The sequence below is a fragment of the Acomys russatus genome, chromosome 1, assembly GCF_903995435.1.
Source record: "Acomys russatus chromosome 1, mAcoRus1.1, whole genome shotgun sequence".
Taxonomy (NCBI): domain Eukaryota; kingdom Metazoa; phylum Chordata; class Mammalia; order Rodentia; family Muridae; genus Acomys; species Acomys russatus.
The window spans coordinates 23,053,094-23,080,170 of NC_067137.1; the positions used below are offsets into that span (position 1 = coordinate 23,053,094).

At 42.5% G+C, this 27,077-nt stretch overlaps 1 protein-coding gene and 1 pseudogene across 2 annotated transcripts; one reads left to right on the plus strand and one right to left on the minus strand.

Annotated features, from left to right (window-relative positions):
- Positions 1 to 1,877: 1,877 nt before the first annotated feature.
- On the minus strand, positions 1,878 to 26,982 carry Slc4a1ap (solute carrier family 4 member 1 adaptor protein). 2 transcript variants are annotated; one of them, XM_051171345.1, is made up of 14 exons: positions 26,283 to 26,982; positions 25,871 to 26,066; positions 23,742 to 23,864; positions 20,931 to 20,991; positions 20,158 to 20,297; positions 18,288 to 18,448; positions 17,339 to 17,408; positions 15,457 to 15,643; positions 10,670 to 10,781; positions 8,842 to 9,082; positions 7,239 to 7,325; positions 5,903 to 5,973; positions 4,821 to 4,890; positions 1,878 to 2,325 (listed from the first exon to the last, which is right to left on the minus strand). In XM_051171345.1, exons 1-14 carry the CDS (start codon positions 26,943 to 26,945, stop codon positions 2,276 to 2,278), a joined length of 2,232 nt encoding a protein of 743 aa, XP_051027302.1. In that variant the 5' UTR covers positions 26,946 to 26,982; the 3' UTR covers positions 1,878 to 2,275. The 2 variants fall into 2 exon arrangements, with proteins under 2 accessions (XP_051027302.1, XP_051027219.1); XM_051171262.1 differs by having other exon boundaries at positions 5,903 to 5,970; positions 26,283 to 26,957.
- Positions 13,850 to 14,721, plus strand: LOC127211289 (40S ribosomal protein S2-like; annotated as a pseudogene).
- Positions 26,983 to 27,077: the final 95 nt, after the last annotated feature.

Sequence of the window (27,077 nt, forward strand, 5' to 3'; positions counted from 1 at the left end):
GAAAGATAGAAGATCATCAACTAGAAATGAAATTATATACAGTCTGGCAGAAGAATAGTATGATAGCAGGCAGAGTCGATGGTTGAACTCTGCCAAGACAGGGTAAGCAAGTCCTCAATAGTTCCTGCTCACAAATATGTCTGTCAGACATATTGGGCCAGAAGGCTGAACAAGATGCTCCAATGTTATAGGGAGTTTTGGGTGACTATTCAGGTAGAAAACTGTCTCTGTCATCTTTTAATTTGGAAAGCTACTAACCTGCACTCCCGGCATACTCAGGTAATCAAGTTTACTCCTTCTCAAGTCTCTGAGGGAGTTGAAGACCTGATAGCTTAATTGTTTAGGGGTTAAGATGTTTTTAGGTCTAGATAGGTGTTCTAAGTTGATAATGACAATATGTAATGGAGACTGATTTACATTCAAAAATTTAAGTGCACCAAGATAGAAAAGATGTCTTCTTTAAGGGCGTCAAATACAAATAGCCAAAACACTAAGAATGTAACATTTATATAATTCCTGATTGTGTCACAGTTCTTCTTGCCATAGGTTATCTACAGTATATATGTGTAATAATATAAATGTATATGTATACAAATAAAATAATTTAAAAAAATAGTAAAGAGGGTTGGTTTTTTTTTGGGGGGGGGAGGTAAAAATGCCTGTTTCTCTTATCTGCAACCTTTATCACTTCTTCTTCTTCTTGGTTTTTGAGACGGGGTCTATCTATGTAGCTCTGGCTGTCTTGGACCTCACTATGTAGGCCAGGTTGGCCTCCAATTCTCAGAGATCTGCTTGCCTCTGCCTCTCAAGGGCTGGGATTAATGGCTTGTGCCACTATGCCTGATGTAACTTAGCTTCTTTAGGCCATCACTCTATGTTCTTACTTTAGTTGTAAACATGTTATTCCTGTTACATTTGTGTAAAAGTAGATGGAGAGGGTAAAAAAAAAAAGAGAGAGGGAGAGAGAAGTAATACTTAGATAATGATGGCTGGCAATATTAATATAGTCCAGGGCATTTTTGTTTGTTTGCTTGCTTTGTTTTGTTTCCATTTTTTCTGTATAATCTTGGCTGCCCTGGACTAGCTTTGTAGACCAGGCTGGCCTCAAACTCACAAAGATCTGCCTGCCTTTGCTTCCACAAGTGCTGACAGTCAGGCTTTTTATTAGTGGCTTTTACAATTATTTCTCTCTCCAAAGAATGCCTTAGATTCATCTTTATCAGGTCTCTAGAATGGGCCTTGCTACCACTATGAAACAGATATAAAGCAGTATTTGGACTGACCAGTTTGCATGCACAAATCGTAGTGGTTAGCCAACAGAATTGTTATTAGAAGTTCCCAGGAAAAAAGCTGTACCCTCACTGAACATTCTACCAGGCTGACTCAGGCTGCCTAATAAGAATTCTGTGACTGTAAAAAGTTAGGATGCTGCAGAACCAGAGACAAATTATGTTGGGCCACTTTGGGTCACTTTAATAGACATTCATTGTCCACCTCTGTGTCTGGCCGTATATCCTCCAACAAACAAACCTTTGGAATATACTGTTGGTAGACCACTAGCTTCTACCAACCCAATAGTTAAGAATGTTATCCAATAGTATCTGAAACGTACAGTAGAGTTTTCCCCATTTACTGTTACCTGCCTACTTGCAGTCTCCACCAGTATATTTAATCTATGCACTGATTCATGGCCTCCTTTGTTTTGTAGTAATAAAAGCTCATACAGCCACTTCCACTTGGAGCCACTTCCATGTTCCTTGGTGCAACCTGAATCCATCCACGTTCCTCAGCCATGGTCACCTACATTTGACTACGAATAAACCACCTCTTATTCCCCATGAGATGAAAGCTCTACTCTACAGCCACAGTTTTGTCATTCAACACTGAGTCCTAAGGACAGGCCACGTTCACTGGCGGAGTCATCCAGCGTGGCAGCAGGTACCAGCACAGGCCCTAGTTACAGTAGAAGCTATGACCTTAAACAACATTAGGAAAATCATCACTACCTTCTCATATAATAGGGTCATGTCTCTTACTTTACTAATTCTTAACGTACATGGTTCCTTTTTACATATGTACACAAACACTTAAATATAAACACCAAGATTCAGGCGACTCCAATGGGCAGGTAACTTGAGGAAGTCAGGGATACAGAGGAAAAAGCCAGTCACCAGATTTTATAGACGATCACATCTGAACTTCCCTGGTCATGACTTGATACATCATCCCAAATATCCTGCCGTCCACAATGTCTCCCTTTGGGACTCTGAACCAATTAATAGCCATACTTGTCATTAAGATGGGTTCTGCCATCTCCACTTTGACCTACATCAAAATAAAAAAATAAAATAAATTATTTTCCAAAGTCAAAAAGAAAAAAATATTCAGACATCAGTAAGCCAAAAGCAAAACAAATAAGACAGTTCCTTTAAAAACAGAAAATTTACTTAAAAACATTAAAAAAATTTTTTTTTTGGTTTTTCAAGGCAGGGTTTCTCTGTGTAGCCTTGGCTGTCCTGGACTCCCTTTATAGACCAGGCTGGCCTCGAACTCACAGTGATCCACCTGCCTGTGCCTCCCAAGTGCTGGGATTAAAGGTGTGTGCCACTATGTCTGGCTGTGAAACCTTATTTCTTATGCATAATTTCAGAATATAGTTTCTTTTTACTTCTATCTCAACATTTATTAGAGTACAAAAAGCAAATATTTCTAGGAACTAAAGCTGGAGTAGATACTAGTATCTTATAAACACCATCCACCAAAACAAGTGACATGTGATGGCCCTATGGGGAGACAATTACCTCTTACACGTGTGTGTGCTAGCACAGTGTCAGGGCAACTCTGGCCATGCCTCTGACCCGGGATGACACTCACTGTTTTCCTACAGGCGCATCTCTATATCTTATGTATTTGTTTACTTGTCTGTCCAGAAGCTTTATCCTCTTCAATTTTAGCATTCAGTAATTTTCTTCACAGTTAATTTATTTTATTAGATGGGATTTTTCATGTGAATATATAATGTACTTTAACCCTTCTATCCCACCACCCTCTCCTTTCTCCCCATCCCATTAGTCCCTCTGGGCTTCTGGACAGTTTCACTTCTCCTTTCATGTCATGTATATACATACGATTTTATATGTCTAGAGAAAACATGCAATATTTGTCTTTCTGAAACTGACGTCATTCATCTAGAATGAGTACTCATTGCAGAGTTGTTTGTAATGAATGGTAAGAGACTAGAAACACGGCAAATATCCAATGAGGCAACTATTTAAATAACGAAGGCTACCATAAAAAACCCTAGAATACCACTTAGGCAGACACAGCGGCATATCCCTGTGTGACTGGCTTTGGATTCATACTCCTCCTGCCTCAGTCTCCAAATGTGCACCATGGAACACACATTTCCTCATTTCTATCATATTTGTGTATTATATATGTACAATAGTAATTAATAAAAATAAAAAACAAACCAAGGAGCCAGTGAGATGGGTCCATAGGTAAAGTCACAAGCCCCAGCACCTGCACAGAAGACATACTGAGTCTCCTGCAAGTTGTTCTCTGAGTTCCAAATACATACCACGGCATATACATGTGAGTACACACACACTAAAAAGTCAATTAACTACCATGTCAGTTAAATGAGAAACAAGAAGTCTGTAAATAGCGGTGAGTTTCTGAATTGTGCTTAGAACAAATAATGAGTAGAAAAAACCCCTATATTTGTGTAGAAAAGGTGCTGAAATGTATCTTATCTTTGTATAGACATTTCATATAATGCATAAGAATTAATAAGAAACTGATAATATTTCATTATTTTTAGATTAAAAATGAGTATATAAGTCAGAATTTAATTTTTTCTTTTACTTAATAAAATTTAAAAATTCTTGCAAAATAAACATGAAACTATAAAGAAGTGTATGCAGCAGTCATCTAGCTTTAATAATTAGTAATATGTGGTAAATCCTGCTTTATCTACTACCCCTGTCCAAACTTCTCTTATTCTCCAGGACCAGCGCCCTGAAAGGTGAACATCAGACATCACTGCATCTGTGAGTATGTCTAGAGCATAGAGACACTTTCCAAAAACCATCATTCAACATCATCCAGGCCTGTAAAGAGTCAGAAATAATTTCTATCCCCCAATTTTCAGTTAGTATTCAAATGTGTGTGATTGTCTCATTACTTTACAAAAATTATTTTTACATATTTATCTATCCATTTATTTATTTCTGAAGCTGGGTCTCATGTAGCCCAGGCTAGCCTCAAACTTGCTATGTAGTCAACAATGACCTTGAACTTCTGATCACCCTGCTTCCACTCCTGAGTGCTGGGATCGCAGGCCTGTGGCAGCACACCTGGTTTATGCAGTGCTAGGAATTAAGGCCAGGGCTCTGTGAATGCTAGGCAAGCACTCTGCCCACTGAACTACACATTAGACCATTATAGCTGTTCTAAAATTGTTTGAGTAAGAGTCTACACAGGATGCACCCATTCTACTGAGTTAACGTGTCTCTTTACACCCTTTAGTTCCACCAAAAGGGACACGTACTAAGCACTTGTGTAACTTTCTTAAATATATAACCTACTTAATATAAATAGGAGCCAGAGAGAGGCCTCAGAGGTTAGGCGCACTTGCTACTTTTGCAACACCTACATGGTGTCTCACAGCCACCTATAATTCCAGTTCCAGGGGACCTCACACCCTCTTCTGGCTTCCATGAGAGACAAACATGTTGTACACACACATACATGTGGGCACTCACTTACAGATACACACATACATACATCTTAAATGGAAGGGAAAACAGAAACTGTACCTTCAGGTGGGACCCATACACAGTAGTCTGGGTCATCCTCAGGGTATTTGGAAGAAAGTATGGGTGGAAACTGCAAAAAAAGAAATAGACTATTTTACTCACAAGAGTTGTTTATTGAGTCAGAGTTTCATTAAGTAGCTCCGGGTACCTTGGACTTTGTCATCATCCTACCTAGGACTGCAGGTGTGTCCCGCCTCTGTGACTCAAGAGGACAGTTTCCATGGGCAAGCGTGGCACTAGTTACTAGCCTGAGGGCACGCTCTGATTTTCTATAAAGCCAGAGGTCAGTGTCAACTGCCTTCCTCAGCTGCGCTCCACTTTTATTCTGTTTTGAAGACAGTCTCACCATGAAACTCCAGCTGTCCTGGAGCCCAGTACAGAGATCCACTTGCATCTGCCTCCCAACTTCTAGGATTAAAGACATGTGCCACCACATCTATTCCACTAACTACTCATTTATTTATTTACTTACTTTTTTGTTGTTGTTTGCTTTTTTAAGATAGGGTTTCTCTGTGTAGCCTGGCTGTCCTAGAACTTAGACTACGCTGGCCTCGAACTCACAGAGATCCGTCTGCCTCTGCCTCCTGAGTGCTGGGATTAAAACCACACCTGAATTTTTTTTTTCAACTTAAAAAAAGATTTGTTTAGCCAGAGGTGGTAGCACAAGCCTTTAATACCAGTGCTCAGAAGGCAGAGGCAGGTGGATTGCTATGAGTTCAAGGCCACCCTGGTCTACAAAGTGAATCCAGGACAGCCAGGGCTGCACAGAGAGAAACCCTGTCTCAAAAAAACAAAAAACAAACAAAAAATTTAAATTACAATGGTATTTTTGTGTCACAAAAGGAGGACAATAACATGTTACTCAAATTTCTTTGCATCAACATACAAGGTATGAAAAAACATTAATAAATTAATAGGAGCCTATAGGGTAGTTGAGAAAGGTAGACGGAGAATAAAAAAATGAAAATTAGGGAGAGTCCAGCTTTCTGCACAGAACTAACACTGCTGGAAATTATGAGGCAGTCTCAAGAGTCATAGGCCCATGACAGTACTATTTGTTTTTAGAAGAGTGAAGTACTTACTTTGCTTGGACCAGGAGCTTTCTTTTCCTTCAACTCGTTTCTGTTTTTTTTATATTCATTCTCTGGTGCTACTTTAAGGGGGGCAAAGTAGAAATAGCTGTTAACAGAAAAGGCAAAAGGACTACAGAAATCAGCTCCCCCTGAGATGGCGCTGTAACTGAAGTCACAGACACTGAAGGCGCTGCAACAGGCATGGCTACAACTATAAGGTGTACATTGCGGCCCAGAGAGCTGGCTCAGCAGCTTAGAGAATGTGCCGGCAGCCCACACCGGTAGAGCTGCCTAGTACCTGTAGCTCCAGCTCCAGAGGATCCTGCCACTCTGCATTCCATAGACACTGCCACTCACGTGTGCATACACACACACACACACACACACACACACACACACACACACACACACACACAAAACTAAAAATAAAATAAATATTTTTTTTTTTAATGTATACTAACAAAAAATAGTTAAGCACTCTTGCTGCTCTTCCAGAGGACCAGGGCTTGGTTCCCAGCACATGTCAAGTGCTTACAACCACCTATCATCTAGCTCCAAGGGAATCTGTTGCCACCTTCTGGTCTCTGCAGGCACCTGCATACATGTGGCATACAATCACAGACACACAGCACATAAATTTGAAAACCATACAGAGGCTGGAGAGATGGCTCACAGCTAAAAGCACATACTGGTCTTGCATGGGCCTGAGTTTAGTTTTCAGCATCCATAGCGAGTGGCTCACGGCCATCTGTAACTGCAGCTCCAGAGGGACCTCGCCCCTCTAGACTGCGAAAACAGCAGCACTCACTACATATCACACACACACCTATACTTGATTTTTAAAATAAAATAAAAGTTTAATACACACACAAACTGAGAACCTTCCTTTCACTGATATCTCTCAGTTTTTAAATACTAAAGCTAGGCTATAAGCTCAAATATGATGAGGCAGCTTTTACTATTCCATAGTTTAACTGTAACAGGCAAAGCCAGAGAAAAGCCCTTTCTAAGCAGGCCAACCTATCAACCAATGTATTACTACAGGTTCGAATCCCTTCCATGGTAGGACATACAGGCTGAGAGATGCAATGTCGGAGAGGCTTCGTCTATCTGCTCAGAAAGAAGCATGAGCACTGAATGCTTTGTGGGACAGATGAAGAGCCCCAGGAAATAGGCTAGGAGTAGAATAATAGGCAAGTAAGATAGCACCAAACACACACACACACACCCCTAGCATTTGTGTGGCCATCTTCTGTTCTGCCTCTCACAGCAGTGGCCGCCACCCTCCTTATAAAACCAGGCAGCACCTGTGTGCAGCAGCAATGGAGCTGGCTGGACTCCTTACCTGCAGGGTCTTCACATGATGACACTATTTTGCCCGCCTCCTGACAATCTTTACTCTGTTCCACTTGGCTGAGCTGAGATATACTTTCTGTGAAAAGCAGTGGTAGGGCGTACTGTTGTTATTTAATTCATGTCATAGCAAAGTCCAAAACAGCAAAAACAGGAAGAGCAGCTACATAGTGCTATGGTCATTCAGTTAGACAACCAGCAGATTCAATTCACTATAAAGTCTTCAGTAAATGAGTCTCCAGAAGTCTAGCAGAAGCACCGAAGTTCCATTTAAAATTTTTTGAAGTAAAACTTTGTGGCAATTTTACCAAAAAAAAAAAAAAAAAAAAAGTCTTAAAATGTATTTACCTACCTCTTAACCTGCAAATTTAACTTCTAGAACTATATATTTTAAAAGACACTAGAATTAAGCATCAAGATTTATTATTTACATTTTTACAATAGCAAAAAATAGGGCCAATGCGATGGCTCAGTAAGTAAAGACACTTGCTGACAAGTCTGACAGGTGACCAGAGTTCCATCTCCAGGACCCACAAGGTAGAAGGAGAGAACTGACCCCTGAAAGGCATCCTCTGATCTCCACTTGTACACATGACACACACATGACCCACCACCACACACTACAAAGGTAATTTAACATTTTTCAATTAAATTGAAAAAAGATTCAATATTTTACATGTTTAAAAAGTAATTAAATCATAACATATACATATACTGGACCACTATGACCCTTAGTAAAAGAAAATCATACTATGAAAATAGTATCTTTGTTATTCCTTATCTGTTCCACAAAGCTAGTAAGAGGGTTGGTTCAGCAGGTAAAGGCACTTGCTACCAGCCTGATGGTCTGAGTTTGATTCCCACAGCCCAAACGGTCCCACAGTCCTCTGACCTCCATCCACATGTGTGCCATGGCATTCACATACTCAGACGCTCACAGATAAATAAATGTAATTTTACAAGCTAAAAAAAAAAAGCAGTACTTTTAGGCCATAGGAAAGAAGGGGCTCTGAATATGATTCAGAATTCATTTACATAGAATATGATTCTGTGTTTAAAAATAAAAGAAGACTGAGAGCCAAAAGCCTAGAATAATACCTTATCAACTATAGATTAACTAATTATTTAACCTTTAAGGTTTTTAAACCAAGTGTTAAAGCCTATGCTCTTAGAGCCGGGCGTGGTGGCACACGCCTGTAATCCCAGCACTCAGGAGGCACAGCAAGTGGATAGCAGTGAGTTCAAGGCCAGCCTGGTCTACAAAGTGAGTGCAGGACAGACAAGGCTACTCAGAGAAACCCTGTCTCAAACAAACAAACAAACAAACGACCTTGCTCTTGAATAAAGTTATTTCATATGTGCTGATGACAATTCCCAGACCACCAGCTGTCTAATTGGACTTGAGGCTTGCTAAAAAGAGGGAGACAGAGAACCCCTGCTAGTTTCACACACACACATATACTTTGATCCTCTTAACAACAAACAACTGGTTTTGCTCTTATTTTTATTTTTTATTTTTGGTTTTGCTCTTTTAACTCTACCCATAATGAACACAATTGCCCCACTAGCCAGCACAGGGAAAAGAAAGATACTACCATGGCTTTTTGTCTCCGTAGAGCAGGAGGGATCTGCGGGAGCACTTGGGTCCTGCACTGCTGCTCCAGGCTCTGGCTCTGGCTCTTGAGGCAGCCTACGGCTTCCACCCTCCATTTGCTCTCCATGATCCTCCTGTGCTTTCTCCTCTTCTTCCTCCTCTTCCTCCTCCTCTTCTACTTCAGGCTCATCCTTCATCTTCATTAAAGCTGGAGGGAGTTCTGGACGCTTGGGTGGCAACTTCTACATGGGAAATAAAACCATGAACAAGTAGTTCTGCATAACGATAAAAAGAGACAAACCTTTTCTAGAAGGTTAGGCTAAATGTATACAATGCAGCCTTTCCAGGTTAATAAACTCCACAGAAGTCTGCTAGAAGCATGGCCTCCATAGGAAATTGTGTTCAGTTATGAATCTTAGCAACTGTTTCCAGCAATTTCTAGGGCCTAGGATTACTAGGGAATATATACAAGAACCTAAATTGAATCTGCAGCACCAAAAAGCAAAAGTTGTTGTTTAGTTTAGTTTTTGTTTTTCTTTTCTTTTTGTTTGTTTTTTTCAAAACAGGGTTCCTCTGTGTAGCCTTGGCTGTCCTGGACTCTCTTTGTAGACCAGGCTGGCCTAGAACTCACAGAAAACATCTGTTTCTGCCTTCCAAGTGCTGGGATTAAAGGTGTGAGCTACCACCGCCTGGCCAGAAAAAAAAAAAAAAAAAAGCTTATGCAGAGAAATCCTGTCTCAAAAGATAAAAAGAAAAAAGAAAAGAAGAAAAATAATTTTTTTCCTATTTAAGCCTAGGTCTTTCTCTCTCCATAACATCCTTTTAAGTGAGTCACATGACTCAATCTGAACCTGTGACTGGGACTTCAGACCTCTGGCATCAGAAGGCAAGTGCATGACAGTTTAAGATCTTTCAGTCTCCTGTTTGTTGTCTGTTTTGAGTCAGTTTGGCTTTGTAGCTCAGGCTGGTCCGGAACTTGAGTTCCTGTCTCAGCCTCAATACGGGGACCACATATATACAGCATTATACCTGCTTTGTTTATTTAGTTATACATAGTCCCAGTAAATCTGTGTGTGAGGTCGCAACTTCAAGATCTATCAGAATGTGATCTCATTTGGAGACAAGGTGCTGTAAGTGATTAAGTAAAATGAGGTACTTAAAGTAGGGCACTAAGCCATACTTAGTCAAATGGCTGAGAGGCAGTGTGACTGACAATATTAGAATGTAGAGGCAACTATATGAAAGGGCAGCCATTGGTAAGGTGTGAAAAGAAGGAAGGAAGGGAGGGAGGAAGGGAGGAAGGAAGGAAGGAAGGGAGGGAGGAAGGAAGGAAGGAAAGAAAAAGAAAAGAAACTAATAAACTAGTTTTAAAAATTACACCCATGATTCTTTTCAAGTTGACTGGCATAAATCAATCAGTTCTTTTGTGCACATGTGTTGCCTGTGTCCACACGAGGCCAGAAGAGGGCATCAGATGTCCTCCTCCAGTGCTCTCTACGTCGCTGCTTTAGGTAGTATCTGTACTGAACCTACAGCCCAGGTGGCTGTCAGTCAGCAAGTCACAGCCATCCTCCTGTCTTAGCACCCCTCAGTGCTGGGTTACAGTCTGCACAGCGCCATGCTTCATTTTACATGGGTACTGAACTCTGGTCCTCATACCTGGGCAGCAAATACTCAACAGCTGAGCCCTCTCTGCAGTCCAGTTCCCCCTGAGCAAGAGATGCCATGCTAACCAACAGTCCTTTCCCACTTGACTAGGGAACAAGGCAGATGTCGAGTTCAGGAACAGCTCAGGGAATAACAGTTCAACACACTCTAACTCCACTCACCCCTACTGTTCCAGTTTTTAATTTGAATTTGCTTCCTCCTTTCATGGCACCGAAGAGAGGCAATGCAAGTTTCTTAGCTTTGTTTTCTGCATTTGTAGTCTGAAGTTCAGTCCTAGGGAGAACAGTTATAAATATCTATTTTAGTTAGGCCCTAGGTTTACCTTATACATCATGAAACTGGGCCAGCGAGCTGGCTCAGCAGGTAAACACACTTGGTAGTCAAGTTTGACAACCTGTTCAACCCCCTGAGCCCACAAAAAGGTAGAAGGTGAGAAGTGACCCCACAAAGTTGTCCTCTGACCTGCACGCATGTGTACTACCCCTCAACCAGTAACACACGCAAGGTTAAGAAACACTGTTTTTCTTAAATACCATGAGGCTGACAAGGTCACTTCTGAGAAAAAAGAAATGACACAAGATGAGACATGGACACAGAGTGAGAAAAAGGGCAGTGGAGCCTACTGAGGACTGTGGGACACGGCTACTGAGGCGAGGAAAGGCGGCCTCCTCAGCCCAGTGCTTCCCAACTCTGCATTTATCAAAAGGTGACTACAGTGACAACAGCCACTGGAGAAGGAAAATAAAAGCATAATCCAACTTTTTTCTTTGGTTTTTCCATACAGGGTTTCTCTATGTAGCCCTGGCTGTCCTGGAACTGAACTCTGTAGGCCAGGCTGGCCTTGAACTCACAGAGATCCCCTGCCTCTGCCTTCTGAGTGCTGGGATTACAGGTACACCACCACAACCTGGTGCGTAACCCACCTTAACATCTCGATGCTCTTACAGTAGAGTTTAAAGGCTTCATCCAGAGGGATGAGAGCCAAAGCGCACACATACCGACAGCCTAAAGCAGCACTGTACAATGGAGCTCGATGTGATGATGGCCATATTTAATGTTTTATACTGCATTGCCCATTTGACTAGATATCAGCCACTCTGGCCACTGAGCACTTGGAATGTGGCTAGTATGCTGAAGAACTGAGTTTTTGAAACTTCGCTTAGAGAAATGTTAATAGTATATAATATTTAATATTAAATGGTGTTATACTGCATTGTTCAGAGGTAAATAAAACAAGGAATATCCTGTAATAACCACCTTCACAGATGTCAGCCTGTAATGTACTCATCAGTCTTATTTTTATATCAACACATGCTACATTTTCAAAATTTGTCAATGAAACCTTAAAATACTGTCAAACTGAAAATAGGATCTTGGGGCTAGAGTTAAGAGCACTGGCTGCTCTTCCAGGGGACCCAGGGTTCAGCCCCCAGATCCCACAACCATTTATAACTCTAGTTCCAGATCTTCTGACTTCCACGGGCACCAAGTACACAAAGGGAACACAGACATGCATAACGGCAAAAGATTTATATGCACAGCAAAAATGTAACACCCGCCAAAAGAAAATAGAATCTTGTTCTCTTACACACACACACACACACACACACACACACACACACACACACACATAAATATTAGCTAAGTGTGGGGGAGTTGTCAAGATCAGGTTTATAATCTAGTATACTTCTGTGGATGGAACTGGGTTCACAAAACCAACTCCCCAGAGACTGCACATCCTCTCCTTTAAAGAACAATTTACATTGGCTTTTTTTTTTTTTTTTTTTTTTTTTTTTGCTTTTGTTTGTTTGTTTAAGTGCATAAAGGCTGGAGCAATGGCTCAGCAGTTAAAAACACCTGTTGCTCTTCTAAAGGACCCAGGTTCAATTGCCAGCACTCATATGGCAGCTCACAACTGGCTGACCTGGCTGTGGTTCCAGAGGATCTGACTCCCTCTTCTGGCCTCTGGAGGCACTGCATGCACATGGTGCACAAACATACATGCAGCCAAGTATTCATACACATAAAATAAGTATTTTTTGAAAAGTACTTAAAAAGATGACAGATATAGGCAATAAAACATAATTTGTTCATGGTGCGGTGACACATACATTTAATCATAGCACATGGAGACAGAGGCAGGAGGCTCTCTGTGAGTTCAAGGTCAATGTAGGCTACATTATGAGTTCCAGGACAAGGAGGGCTATATAATTGAGATACCTTGTCCCATATAAATAAGTAGGTGGATAGACAGATAGACAGACAGGTAGAAGATATAGATTATTTTCACCTATAGCTTTAAGCCCTTTAACACTTGTCACTCTAAGGAGATCAAGAATCACTAAGTACGGATTCAATTTAAACTATGAGAACTGCTAATGCAGAAGACTGCCACTCATGATTCTGTAATGTGCTATAATGAGCCCCTGTCCAGCTAGCTCTGCTGTTTTAACCCTGGGTTTACGGCTGAAAGAAAATGGAGACAGATGTCAAGCTAAACCCTATGTGGCACTTTCCCGCCAGTTTCTCACATGAACCAGGGTCTGCTGCTGGCATCCTTTCAAGAACCCATACTCCATTCTACACTGATTATGAGAACTGGGCTATCCTAAGCAGCGAGGGCCTCTCATATGTGCAGGATATATCACTAGCATTAAATGGTTAATTTTTCTTTTCTTCCTCTTTTTTCTTTAGGCAATGTGAGCATTGTATTTTGCTTTTTTTGAGACAGGGTGTCACTATGTAGCCTCTGCTAGCCTGAAACTCATAGAGAGGTCTGCCTGTTGCTGCCTCCTAAGTGCCCACACACATTGCCAAATGTAGCCCAAACTTGTTTTCAGCTTGCAATGTAGCAGATAATGACTTTGAGCTACTGAGCCTCCTGCCTCTACCTCTCAAATGCAGGGATTACAGGCACACACCGGCACGCCCAGGGCTTTGTGTAGACATATGTGTGCACGTTTTGTTTTTGTGGAATGTCAATTGACGTCCTCTGCCCACTTATATTTTGGGTAGCTGATTATCTATTACCTTGCATGAGTTTTTATACGCTGGAGGAATCAGTCTTTGGTGCATGTTGCTTTTAAAAAGTTTGCCCTATAGAAAGATTTAAGCAAAAAAATTCATAGCATTCCAATAAACCAGAAATCCACAGAATATCCATGGAAAATCCTCTAGCAATTTATATTTCACAAATAGTCCTTCTGTTCTTAAAGGCTGTCTGCAGCAGGGGTATGGCTCAGCAGTACAGCACAGGCTTACTATGCGCGAACATCACGGTTGACTTAGCACTCTAAAGCTAATAAAGTACGAAACAGCTTCTTCCTCGGGAAAACACCAAAATGGAGGATGACGCTGGTGCAGCGAGAAGGCCTGGAGGACCCAGGACCCAGGACTAGGAAGCCAAGGTGGCTTCCATGGAGGATTCAGCAGCAGTCTTATGGACCGCGGTCCTGGCCGAGGCTGTGGTTGAGGCCAAGGGGCTCATAGAGGTAATGCTGAAGACAAGGAGTGGATCCCTATCACCAAGCTGGGCCGCCTGGTTAAGGACATGAAGATCAAGTCCTTGGAGATCTACCTGTTCTCCCTGCACATTAAGGAATCCGAGATCACTGACTTTTTCCTGGCACATCCCTAAAGGATGAGGTTCTCAAGATCATGCCAGTGCAGAAGCAGACACGGGCTGGCCAGCGGACCAGGTTCAAGGCTTTTGTTGCTATTGGGGACTACAATGGACATGTTGGTCTTGGTGTTAAGTGCTCTGAGGAGGTAGCCACTGCTATCCTAGGGGCCATCACCTTGACCAAGCTTTCCATCGTCCCTGTGCGGAGAGGCTACTGGGGGAACAAGACTGGCAAGCCACATGCTGTTCCGTGCAAGGTGACGACAGGCCACTGTGGCTCTGTTTTGGTGCGTCTCATCCCTGCCCCCAGAGGCACTGGTATTGTCTCTGCTCCTGTGCCCAAGAAGCTACTGATGATGGCCAGTATTGACGACTGCTACACATCAGCCAGGGGTGCACTGCCATTCTGGGCAACTTTGGCAAGGCCACTTTTGATCCTATCTCCAAGACCTACAGTCACCTGACACCGACCTCTGGAAAGAGGCTGTGCTCACCAAGTCTCCTTATCAGGAATTCACTGATCATCTTGTGAATACCCACACCAGAGTGTCTGTTCAAAGGACCAAGGCTCCAGCCGTGGCTACCACATAAGGGTTTTTTTGTTTGTTTGTTGGTTTTTTTTTGTTTTTGGTTTTTCGAGACAGGGTTTCTCTGTGTAGTCTTGGCCATCCTGGACTCACTTTGTAGACCAGGCTGGCCTCGAACTCACAGTGATCCACCTGCCTCTGCCTCCCGAGTGCTGGGATTAAAGGCGTGCGCCACCACGCCCGGCCCACATAAGGGTTTTTATACAAGAAAAATAAAGTAAATTAAGGCTGTTAAAATAAATAAATCACAAAACAGAATAATTCTGTAATTATTAAACACAAAGATAAACAAGACTGGACGTTACGGCAAACTTATAATTCCTGTATTTGTGAAGTAGAGGCAGGATATAACTTTATTTTAATTATACACACAGTCCTCAGGGTAAATCTGATAGTGGGGGGAGAAGGGTTGAATAAGATCAAGATATATTACATGAAATTCTCAAAAAATTAATACAAATATTACTGAAATTTTCTTTAAAAGTTCAGTGTTAGGCTGGAGAGATGACTCAGTCACCAACCCTGACAGTCGGAGTTCAATCCTAGAGCTCAGATGATGGAAAGAGAAAAACAAGCTGAAAGCTGACCCCTGACCTCAACATGTACACACCCATATACATACAATAAATAAATGTAAAAATATAAACAGAAGTTTAAGGTGATACTGGGCCACAGTATGCTACATGAGGTACAGTCTCAAAAAATAATTTCTTTTTCAACTAGAACTACTTATACTTACTTTTTTAGTTCTGGGATCTCGGCTGGCTTTACAAGTTTTATTAACCCTTTAAGTCTCTGCTGTTCTTTCCTCAGTTCAAAAGTCCTCAGGTGCAGCTTCTTCCGGGACACACCATCTAATGTGCTTCCTGATTTCATTTCTGACATAAATGCATCTAGAGAATCCTGAGATGACGGTTCTGATAGAGCTGCCCAAAAAGGAAAACACACCTTTAGGAGGATGGCCCTAATACTTTTAAACTCAGTCAACTTATCCACAATGGGGTCACAGATATAAAGCTAAACAGCAACTATCTTTGATATCAGGAGTGAAACAACAAATTATAGTTGTGTGAGACCTGGGGGGTGATTTAAGCTTCATTCCCTTCAACTACTAAATAAAAATAGATTAAACCAAACAGTTTTGAACATTTCTCTAGCTTTACAGTGTTATACTGTGGGGCTGGAAATGGCTCAGTGTTAAGAGCAGCTGATGCTCTTCCAGAGGACCCGGGTTCAGTTTCCAGTATCCACGTGGCAGCCCACAGTCTCCTGTAAATCCAGTTCCAGGGGATCTGACACCCTCTTCTGGTCTCCACGAGTACAGACATGCATGTGGTGCACAGACATGTATGTAGGCAAAACATTCATAAAAACAGGCATAAAGAGGGTGAGGGCATCTCTGAGACAAGCTGGAGACCTACAGCAGGGTAGGCTCCCGGGAGGATGTGGAGTGACTAAGACTCCTAGTAGTGGGGATCATGGAGACTGAAGAGGACACTTCCTAGCCAGACAGGACTTCTAGTGGAGGGAGGGGAACACCAATCCATCCACAAAAACTTCGACCCAAAATTATCCCTGACTACAAGATGTGCAGGGATAAAGATAGAGCAGAGATTTAGAGAATGTCCAACCAATGACTGGTCCAACCTGAGCCCCGCCCCATGGGAGAGAGCCACCCCTGACACTACTAAGGATACTCTGCTATGTGTACCAACAGGAGCCTAGCATAGCTGTCCTCTGAGAGGCTTCGCTCAGCAGTGTATAGAAACAGATGCTAAGACTTACAGCCAAACATTAGTTGGAGTGCAGGGAGTCTTGTGGAAGAGCCGGGGGAGGGGGAGGAGGGAGTCGGGGGGGGGGGGAGAACTGGAGGGGACAAGAACTCCACAAGAAGACCAACAGAGTCAATTAACCTAGGCCCATGGGGGCTCATAGAGACTGCAGCACCAAACCAAGGATCATGCATGGATGGGACCTAGGCCCCCTACACATATGTAACTGATGGACAGCTTAATCTTCATGTGGGTCCCCTAGTAAGGAGAATGGGGCTGTCTCTGACATGGACTCTGCTGCCTACTATTTGATCACTTCCCCCTGGCAGGGCTGCCTCATCAGGCCACAGGGGAAGAGGATGCACTCAAGTTTTGATGTGACTTGATGTGCTGGAGTACATTAGTGGGGGGGAGCACCCCTTTTCTAAGGAGAAGGGGAAGGCGGATAGGGAGAAGATTGAAGGAGGGTGGGACTGGGAAGAGAGGAGGGGTGTGGCTATGATCGGGATGTAAAGTGAATAATTAAAAAAATAATAATAAGGTTAAAAATTAAAAATAAACCCATACACCAAGTGTGGTGGCACACACCTTTAATCCTCGCACTCAGGGAGGCAGAGGCAGGTGGATCACTGTGAGTTCAAGGCCAGCCTGGTCTACAGAGTATGTTCCAGGACAGCCAAGGCTACACAGAGAAACCTTGTCTTGAAAAACCAAAACACCAAAACAAAAACCACACATAGGAAAAAAAGCTATACTGCTCCTTAAAAATGACTCCAAAGCCTGAATTTCCCAGTGTCCCTCAGTGTCTGATATGACTGGTGCCCAATAACTATTGGCTGATAGTCTTACCTTTGCTGGAAGCCTTGAGCCTCTCAGAAATTTCAGAGAGTTCCCTTTCAGCATCATTTAACTTTGCAACCTATAACACCCAAGTCAACAGGGTTAGCAAATGTCTTCCTTCTTAGCACCTTCCTATTGTCAACATTATTACAAGTTTTAGGATTATTAATTCAGAAGTCCATCTAAGTTGGCTCCTGAAAGAGTTGATACTTCATTTGTTTACTTTATGCTAGCTGAAATAATTTTAGAATTAAAAAACTCAAATAGAATGAGCTAATGAAAGTTTAAAAGAAAGCACTCAAACATTTGTTTTCATCAATGAGCCAAGGGATAAATATAGGATGTTTTAAGCTAGGGATATTGCTAAATAAAGTGTAAACGCAAGCCACCTTATGGCAGTTTCACAAAGGCTATGCCACTCCAGACTAAAACGATACTATTCCTCTGACTTTTCTTAAATGCCAGAGCTTAACATCACCTTCACTGTGGATACCCAAACTTGGGACTTCTTCTTTTCTTTTTGGGGAGTGACATCATATTCTAAGAATGTTCATTAGTGAATCAATACAAGGGGCTGGAGAAATGGCTCAGAATTTAAGAGTACTGACTGCTCTTCCAGAGGTCTGAGTTCAATACCCAGCAACCGCATAGTGGCTCACAACCATGAGATCTGGTGCCTTCTTCTGGCCTGCAGGTATACATGCAGGCAGAGCATTGTATTAATAATAATAAATAAATAAAAATAATAGATAATAATAAATAAATAAATATATTTTTTAAAAAGATCAATACAATCCTGGAGGAAAGTGAATAGCAGTTAGAAAACTTTTTTCACCAACTTAATAAAACTAATTATTTGTTACCATTACAACAAAAGTTACAACTCAGTACTAGATATCAATGCTGTTGTTAAAAGTTATATGACCATAAAAATAGCTACAGTCTACAAACAACTTGCCAGTGATTCAAACGTTTCTGGCTTCTCATCAATCTTCCCAGCCTTCTTCATTCGGTTCAAACGCTTCTTCTCAACCAGGCCAGTGCGATCAAGGAATGTATCATCATCACTGTCATAAAAGTCTTCATCTTCCCAGTTCTTGGCTTTCCTTTTCCGAGATACTACAACAAAACAATTCAAAGCAAAGGTTTTGTTTATTTATTTATTTAGTTATGTTTTGTTTTGTTTTTTGAGAGAGAGAGAGAGAGAGAAGGGGAGGAAAGGAGGAAGAGAGACAGGGAAGAAGGGAAAAATGGAGGCTGGCTGGGTGGGTATGTAGCTCAGTCGGTAGAGTGTGTGCCCAGTTTGCACAGGCCCTGGGTTTGCTGCTCAGTAGCACCTAACTAGATGCAAGGGAGCACACCTGTAATCCCAACACATGGGAGGGGAAGGCAGGAGGGTTGAAGTTCAAGGCTATCCTTGGCTATATAACAATTCTGAGGCCAGCCTAGGAAACACAAGACCTGGAGAGAGAGAGAGAGAGAGAGAGAGAGAGAGAGAGAGAGAGAGAGAGAGAGAGAGAGAGAGAGAGAGAAAAGAAGGAGAAGGAGGAGGAGGAGGAGAAAGGAGGAAGTAAGTCACATACAAAAGGGCACTGATACCACTTATGTAAGGTCCTTCAAATGGTCAAAATCTGTGCTGAGAAGATGGGTTAGTAGATAAAGTACTTGCCTGACAAATGTGCGGACCAGACCCCAGATCCCCTGTACCCACGCAAATGCTGGGCATGTGTGGTAGCCCGCCTGTAATCCCAGCACACAGAAAACAGAGACAAGCGATCCCCAGAGCAAGCTGGTCAGCTAAACAAATTTAGGGCTCAGTAAGAGATCCTACCTCAAGTAAAGGGTGAGGATTGATTAGGATACCCAACGCCGACCTCTGACCACACATGCATTATAAAGCAGCCAAAGCACAGAGAGAAACAGAGCAGTAGTCCCCATGGGCTGGTAGGAAGAATGGAACTACTGTACACAGGATACAGCTGCACCAGGGATAACGAAAGTTCTGAGCTGGGCAGTAATAGTTATATAAATACACTTAATATCACTAAATTATAGCACAGTTTCTGTTACACATATTTTACAACAATAAAAAGTTAAAACAAAGCCAGATGTGGTGGCTACATGTCTGTAATCCCAGCACTCAGGAGGCAGAGGCAGGTGGATCCCTGTGGGTTCGAGGCCAGCCTGGTCTACACAGCAAGTTCAAGGGCAGCCAGGGCTACACAGAGAAACCCTGTCTCAAACAAACAAAAAACAATTTAAAAAGTAAGAAAAAAAAAAAAAAGACTACTAACCATAAAAATAAACCAAGAAACATGAAACTAGCCTGAAACTCATACGTGGCCCAGGATACCTTGAACTGCAACTCTCCTGTGTCTGCCTTGCTAGTCACAGGCATGCACCACCATGTGTGCCTCCCACAACTCAGGGTTTTTTGGGTTTTTTTGTTTGTTTGTTTTTGTTTTTGAGACAGAGTTTCTCTGTGTAGCCTTGGCTGTCCTGGACTCTATAGACCAGGCTGGCCTGAAACTCTCAGAGAGTGCCTGCCTCTGCCTCCCCAGTGCTAAAATTAAGGGTGTGTGCCACCATGCCCTGCTTTAGGATTTAGTTTTAAATGTACATTCAGAAATGTACCTATGTACAAAAAATGTATAAGATAATATAAACAACTGTCTTAGGACGTTAAGAGAGGAAACTATTCTCTCCACTTCAGAAAATTCTGTACAATTTACACATTATCCGTGCAGAGAATATGTTATCTTTTGCATTACATTTTCCTTCTTTGCTTTTTAAAAGGAAAGAAAAAAAAAAGATTTTTATATACTGACCTGCTTCTTGCCGCAGCAATCCCAATGTGTCAAGGATCCGACAGGCTTCCAGTGAGCATTGTATCATGGCTTCCTTTTTCTTTCCTGAGTGAATGGCCTCAGCAACCAGTTGTTTTCCAGTTGAATCATCTACAGGTAATCTGCATTTTTTACAGGGAGCTACAGTTTAGGAGAAAGCTCTGATTCTCGCAAAAACAGCTATCATGATGCCATGTGTCCTTAGATGGCATTTCAAGCTCTCAGGTAATTTCTTTTTTTAAAAAAATTTATTTATACTATAATGTATACAGTGCTCTGCCTGCGTGTACACCTGCAGGCCAGAAGAGGGCAGCAGATGGCTGTGAGCCACCATGTGATTGCTGGGAATTGAATTCAGGACCTCTGGACAAGCAGTCAGTGCTCTTAACCTCTGAGCCATCATCTCTCCAGCCCCCTCTAAGGTAATTTCACTCTATCTTGCCACGGTTGGACTTTAAGTCATCTCCTTCCACACTTATTCATTTCACCCCAGCACCCAGTGCTACTAAATTATCAAGGCCCAAACGTGAAACTAGCCTAAAATGCAGAGTAAAGTCACTGTTGGGGCTATTCTCTGCAATCAAATGCTAAGTTGAAAGTGGCTACTTGCAGACATAGACATTGGCAAGGAAAGAACACATGAGCCCAGTATGTAGTAGGCAGAACAGGGGGGGATTGCCACAAGGCTCTGTCTCAAAAAAAAAGAAAAAGAAAAAAAAACTAAAAAGCAAACAAAGAAGCAAAAAAGAATTTACCTCACCCTGCAGAGCCATGTGCTATGCCCCTGCTCATCAAATTCATATTCTAATTCTTCTCCTGCAGGAAAAAGAACAAATTTAGTCAGATCTAAAAATTACTAGTTGAGAAAGTAATGAGAACAAAAGTTAAAGACATCAAATTTTACTATCACAATGAGCACTAAATTTCTTATTTATTTATTATTTATATAGTATTATGCCTGCATGTGTGCCTATAGGCCAGAAAAGGGCACCAGATCTCACTATAGATGGTTGTGAGTCATCATGTGGTTGCTGGAAAGTGAACTCAGGACCTCTGGAAGAGCAGCGAGTGCTCTTAACCTCTGAGCCATCTCTCCAGCTCCAGCACTAAATTTCAATACATTTCATTTATTCCTAGGGATCATCACCTGGAAATAAGACTGGAATGAATGTGACATAGAAGAAACTAATCTCAAATCAGAACGGTGGACTCAGCAGGGCCTGGTTGCTGGGTAATCTTTTTGTGCACTGTGCAAAGATCGTCCTTATATTACTCAAAGGCTGACTCTGTCCCTGCAGAGAGCTGAGGGCAGGCTGGACGTGGGCATTGTTACTCCTATGCCTGTATCATATTTTGTAAACACTCTCCCACACCTTCTGATTGGTTTAATAAAGAGCCAAACAGTCTATAGCAAAGCGGGAGAGGATAAGTAAGACTTACAGACAGAGATAGGAATTCTGGGAAAGAATCTGAGGTACAGGGAAATTCACCAGCCAGGAAGAAATAAATGCCAGGACTAAGACTGAGAGGTAACAGGCCATGTGGCAGGACATAGGCCAGGCCAATACTGTTGGGTTAGAATAGTTGAGAGTCTGCTCAGCTATAGTGCCTAAGCTTATAATAAACAACTCTGTCACTATTCCAGAGCTGGAGGCCCAAAGAAAGTCCTGTTTTAATCTGGTGGCACAGACTTCTGATCTTAGCTCTGATCTTAGCTGTTCTTGTGGCAGGAAGACCTCAAGTCCGAGGCCTGCTGAGTTACAGAGTAAATTCAAGGTCTGCCTAGGCGACCTAATGGCCCCTTTCTCAAAATCAATCATAGGTACTGTTGGTTTTTAGAAGCATAGATACACATTTTGTTGTTGTTGCTGGAGACTAAGCTTCATGTAGTCCAGGCTGGCCTTGAACCTGCTATAGAGAAAAGCATGACTTTGAAATCCTGGTCTTCTTGCCTCCTCTTCCTAAAGTGTCGGACAGTAGGTATCAGCCATCATGCCTGACTAGAAGCATAAATATCATGTTCATATATTTCCAATTACGTATGTGTACATATTTATGTATACACACACACAGAGATTAGATTTTCCCCCTTATTGGTATTCAACCAATTGCAATTTAAAAATAAAGCTGTCTGCTTTGAACATGTAAATTTTTGTCATTATTCCCTAAACAATAGAGTATGATAAACATTTGCATAGATTTATACTATATAGGTATTATAAATAATCTTGAGTATATTTAAAGTATAAGGGAAGGTATATGTAGTTTATATGCAAATACTATGCTACTTGATATAGGGATTTGAACATCCTCAGATCTTGGTATCTTCAAGGAAGAGTTCTAGAACCAATCCCCAGGAAAGCCCTGTGAATAACTATGTATGTGAGACATACACATAGAACATGAACATATACATAAATACGCACTGATGGTCTCTCAGTATTATCTACTGAAACAGTTCTCCCCGGGAACATTTCTTATCATAGGAAGTTAAAATCTGCACTAAGAATTGTAAACGACCACGGGCTGTAGGGGACGGCTCAGCTGGAAAAGCACTGGCGCTGGCCTAGAGAGTACAAACATCTGAGTTCAATGTCCCAGATCCATGTAAAGAAGCTGGGCACGCCGGCACATGTGTGCAATCCCAGCCCAGGGGAGGCAGAAACAAGAGGATTCTTGGGGTTCAGTGACTAGCCAGGCTAGTGCAATTAGTGACCTCCAGGACAAGGAGAGACACTGTCTCAAAGGAAGTAGATGGCATTCCTAAGGATGACACCTAAGGCTTTCTAGAACACATACACATTAAAAAGTATTGATTATACAGCCAGGTGAGTGGTAATCCCAGCACTCTGGGAGGCAGAGGCAGGTGAGTTCAAGGGCAGCCTGGCCTGCAAAGCAAGTCCAGGACAGCCAAGGCTGTTCTGTCTCAAACAACAAAACAAAACAAAACCAAAAATAAAAAAAAGTACTGATTATGAAAGACCATGTGAATTAGGAACAATAAATTCTAAGGCTTTGTTTCACCACTAACTCCAAGATCTTTTGAGAAGAATGTGTTAAGTTAGAAGAAAAGTATGTAAGATGGAAAGAAAGACAAACAGGAGTTCTATTTTCTTTTCTTTTTTTAAAAAAATGATTTATTGATTCATTATTTGTACACCATTTTGTCCACATGTGTGTCTGTGCACCAGAAGAGGGCACCAGATCTCATTATAGATAGTTGTGAGCCGCCATGTGGTTGGTAGGAATTGAACTCAGGACCTTTGGAATAGGAGCCAGTGCTCTTAACCTCTGAGCCATCTGTCCAGCCCCAGAGCTATTTTCAAAATAACTCTGGGACTGGTGGTACAGCTCAGTAAGAGAGAAAGTACTTTCCTAGCACACACCCAGCGTTTGAGCCTCAGCAACCAACAGAAAATAAAAATAAACAGGGCAAGAACCGAATTAGACAGACAACAGACAGAAGATCTCATTTACAAGTATGAGGCAGAACTTAAGGCGTCAGGAAGCTGCACTGCTGTGCGCACATCTTACTGTCATTGACAGAACCACATTTACTTCCATACCTTCTCGATCAAAGAAGCCTTGAAGAGCTTTCTTCGGATCCTTTATATAAAAGGCTTCCCGGTCCTGCTGAAACTCCAAGGCAATGGGGTTCTCTTCAACCTCGTCCTCCACAGCATCCTCTCCTGCAGGGCACGAGAAGAATGGATATGAGAAGAGGGCATGTGAACCACATCCATGGCCCTTCTAGGCTGAGGCTATGAGTAGATGATCTGGCACAGTGACACACACCTGTAATCAGTATTCAGGAGGCTGAGGCAGGGGGACCATAAGTTCCAGGACCGCCTGAGTACATAGACAATGTTTCAAGAAAAACACACACACGCACAAACACACACACACACACTTACCTATATTTGAAAGTGATTAAAAGAAAGATATTTAAGAGTATGGGTTGGAACAATATCAAAATCACCATTATGAGCACCTTTACAGTTTCTAAATTATGTAACAGACGTTGCCATGGCATTTTTATTCTTTTCATCACTTTAAAGACAGCATGTACCTACCACACTCTGAAGAACGTCTGAGCTCTTAGCTGTCATTCTCCTTCTCCTACTCAGGGTTAACTCATTGATTCCAATGTCATTTCTTAGTAATTCTGTCTGCCAAGCAGACTGGTAAACACAACACTCCCTTAGGGCCAGCAGCCTCAGCACCAAACACCAATGCCAATGTGCATTTTCCTTCCCTTCAAGTCTCAGCTTGAAATTTTACTTTAAAATGTATAAAGTGACCCTTGGGCCCCACAAAATAAAAAGAGAGAACTGACTCCTGCAGGTGGTCCTCTGACCTCCACCTGCACGCCACACCCCCTAAAACAAACACACAAAACCTAAATAAATTAATTTACAGTTTCTAAAATATCTAAACTAGTACTATCCAATATGAATGTTATGAATATAATAATTCTGAGTTTTCTATTAGCTACTTTTAAAGGGTCATCTCACCATAATAATCAATACAAGAATACAAGAATATTGTAATTCTTTCTCTCTCTTTCCCTTTTTTTTTTTTGTCTACCATCTTTGAAATCCTGTGTGTAGTTTGCATTAGAAGACATGGCAGTTTGGAGGAGCCACATTAGGCATGAGAATAACAGCTACCATACTGAACAGCACAGGTCTAATGTAGCCTTGGCTGTCCTGAAACTTCATATGTAGATCAGGCTGGCCTTGAACTCACAGACATCACCTGCCTCTGCCTCCCAAGTGTTGGGATTAAAGGCGTGCATCATGATGCCCTGCTAGCCCTAACTAGCCCTAACTTCTTTCTTTCTTTCTTTTCTTTCTTTTTTTTTTTTTTTTTTAAAGATTCATTTATTTATTATCTATACAATGTTCTGCCTGCATGTATGCATGCATGCCGGAAGAGGGCACCGGATCTCATTACAGATGGTTGTGAGCCACCATGTGGTTGCTGGGAATTGAACACAGGACCTCTGGAAGAGCAGTCAGCGCTCTTAACCTCTAAACCATCTCTCCAGCCACTATTGCTCCCCCCCTCAAAACATCTATCTTTTTATAGACCTGAATAACCATCATCCAAACTGTCTAACGATTAATGGAGATATGCAATAGTCTCTTGAATTTTTTATACTTTGTGAAAATAGCCTGAAAGGTGAAGTATTAAATGTTGATTTCTTAACCAAAGGTATGAAGTAAACTTTCCATGACCTCCAGGGATAATTATTTAGCACTCAGAACTCTGTGGGTGTGTTTAAATAATAAAAGCAATAAGCAAATTATATGGTAAGGAAGAGTGTATGTGTAGTGTCCATAATTCAAATCTTTTATATCACTAAAGTTAATGACCTTGGCCTTTAGTTACCTTATTTGCACATTATGTTTGCCCTACTTCAGCTGTAGGGGTTTGGTTGGTTGGTTGGTTTGGTTTTTTTCGAGACAGGTGTAGCCTTGGTTGTCCTGGACTCGCTTTGTACAGCTGTAGGCTTTTTGAGCTTTTGAAATCCTGTGTGCAGTTTGCATTAGATGACATGGCAGTTTGGAGGAGCCACATGAGAACAGCAGCTACCATACTGAACAGCACAGGTCTACCGTAGCCTAGTGAGCGTTTGCATACAAGGGTGCCGCTAGGAATAACTTCAGGGCTTTCAGTGGCCATTTCTTACCCATTCCCCACGTGCAACCCATCTCATCATCTTGACCGCTAGTATTTCTCTTCCCTTCGGTGGCATCTGCCTCCTCTTCTTCATCGGAGTCTTCACCTAGCATCTTCTCCTCCAATAACATCTGTTGTTGCTTGCGCAGTTCCTTCAGCTGTGTTACCGTTAACTCAGACTCTGCCTCTCGGTCTTCCTCTGGTCCCTAACGAAACAGGGGGAAATATATACATATATAGATGCAGGAATGGAGAAATTACTTTCCGAGATACAGCGATGTACACAGACCTGTGGGTTCAGACTGAGCCCTAGGCTTTTGCCATTGGTTACTGGGAGACCTTTTCCTCCTTCTCAACTAAACCTTAAAGAAACTCAGAATCCAGCACAGTGAAGTCCCAAGATTTTATATTTTTCTACCTACCTGAAGGATAAAGAGACGAGTGCTGCCTCCAAAGCGAAAAACGTGCCCAACGTGGACTCTACAGAAAGTGCGAGGTGGGATGCGAGTTTTATTGAGGAAAGTGCCGTGGGTACTTCCCAGATCATAGAGATAGAAGCCCTGCCCATGACCATCAGCTTCACCGTCGGGATCCGACCCCCGGTGCTGTAGCACCGCATGGTACCGAGACACGGAAGGATGCTCCAGGCATATGTCACAACTAGCAAGTCTCCCGAAAAGGCAGCAGCTCGTCCCCTTCAAGGTGCGGGCGCCAAGGATGGTGCCACCCTTCAAGGTTTCAAGACTGTAGGGGGCCGTGGCTGGGCCGCCCCACGATGGCTCTTGGTATGGGGGAGCCCGGGCCGGACCGCCAGAAGCAGGAGCTCCCCGCGGGGTGCGGGGCTGCTCCACCGGTGGACTCCCAGTCTCCTTGCTGTCCGGCTGAGGCAGCGGGGCCTCCGGCTCCCCACATGCGGAGTCCAACAACGCCGCGGGGCATTCGGTCTTCACCTCCTCAGGAATTGAGGGACTGGCGGCCGAAGCTTTACTCCGCACTGCCAGAGGCACCGGCAAAACCGGCTTCTTAAATTCGCTGCTGACTTCCTGAGACGCTGGCAGTTCAGGCTGAGAAGTAATATCAGCCATCCTCAGCCGCGTGCAACCTCAAAATGTGTCCCTCGGAAGCCCCGGGCTCTCGCTCATCACGTTCCCGCACATTTCTCCTCCTCCTTCCTGGCGCTTCTCTGGGCGGAATTGGAGAATGTTGCGAGTTCCTCT

Excerpts from the sequence above, each read along its gene's own strand:
- Slc4a1ap (XM_051171345.1), bottom strand. The coding sequence starts at position 26,945 with ATGGCTGATATTACTTCTCAGCCTGAACTGCCAGCGTCTCAGGAAGTC. Across the intron at positions 23,865-25,870 it reads GGGTTGCACGTGGGGAATGG|GAGAGGATGCTGTGGAGGAC; the intron begins GTAAGAAATGGC and ends CGTGCCCTGCAG. Across the intron at positions 20,298-20,930 it reads ACATGGCTCTGCAGGGTGAG|ATTACCTGTAGATGATTCAA; the intron begins GTAAATTCTTTT and ends TAAAAAATGCAG.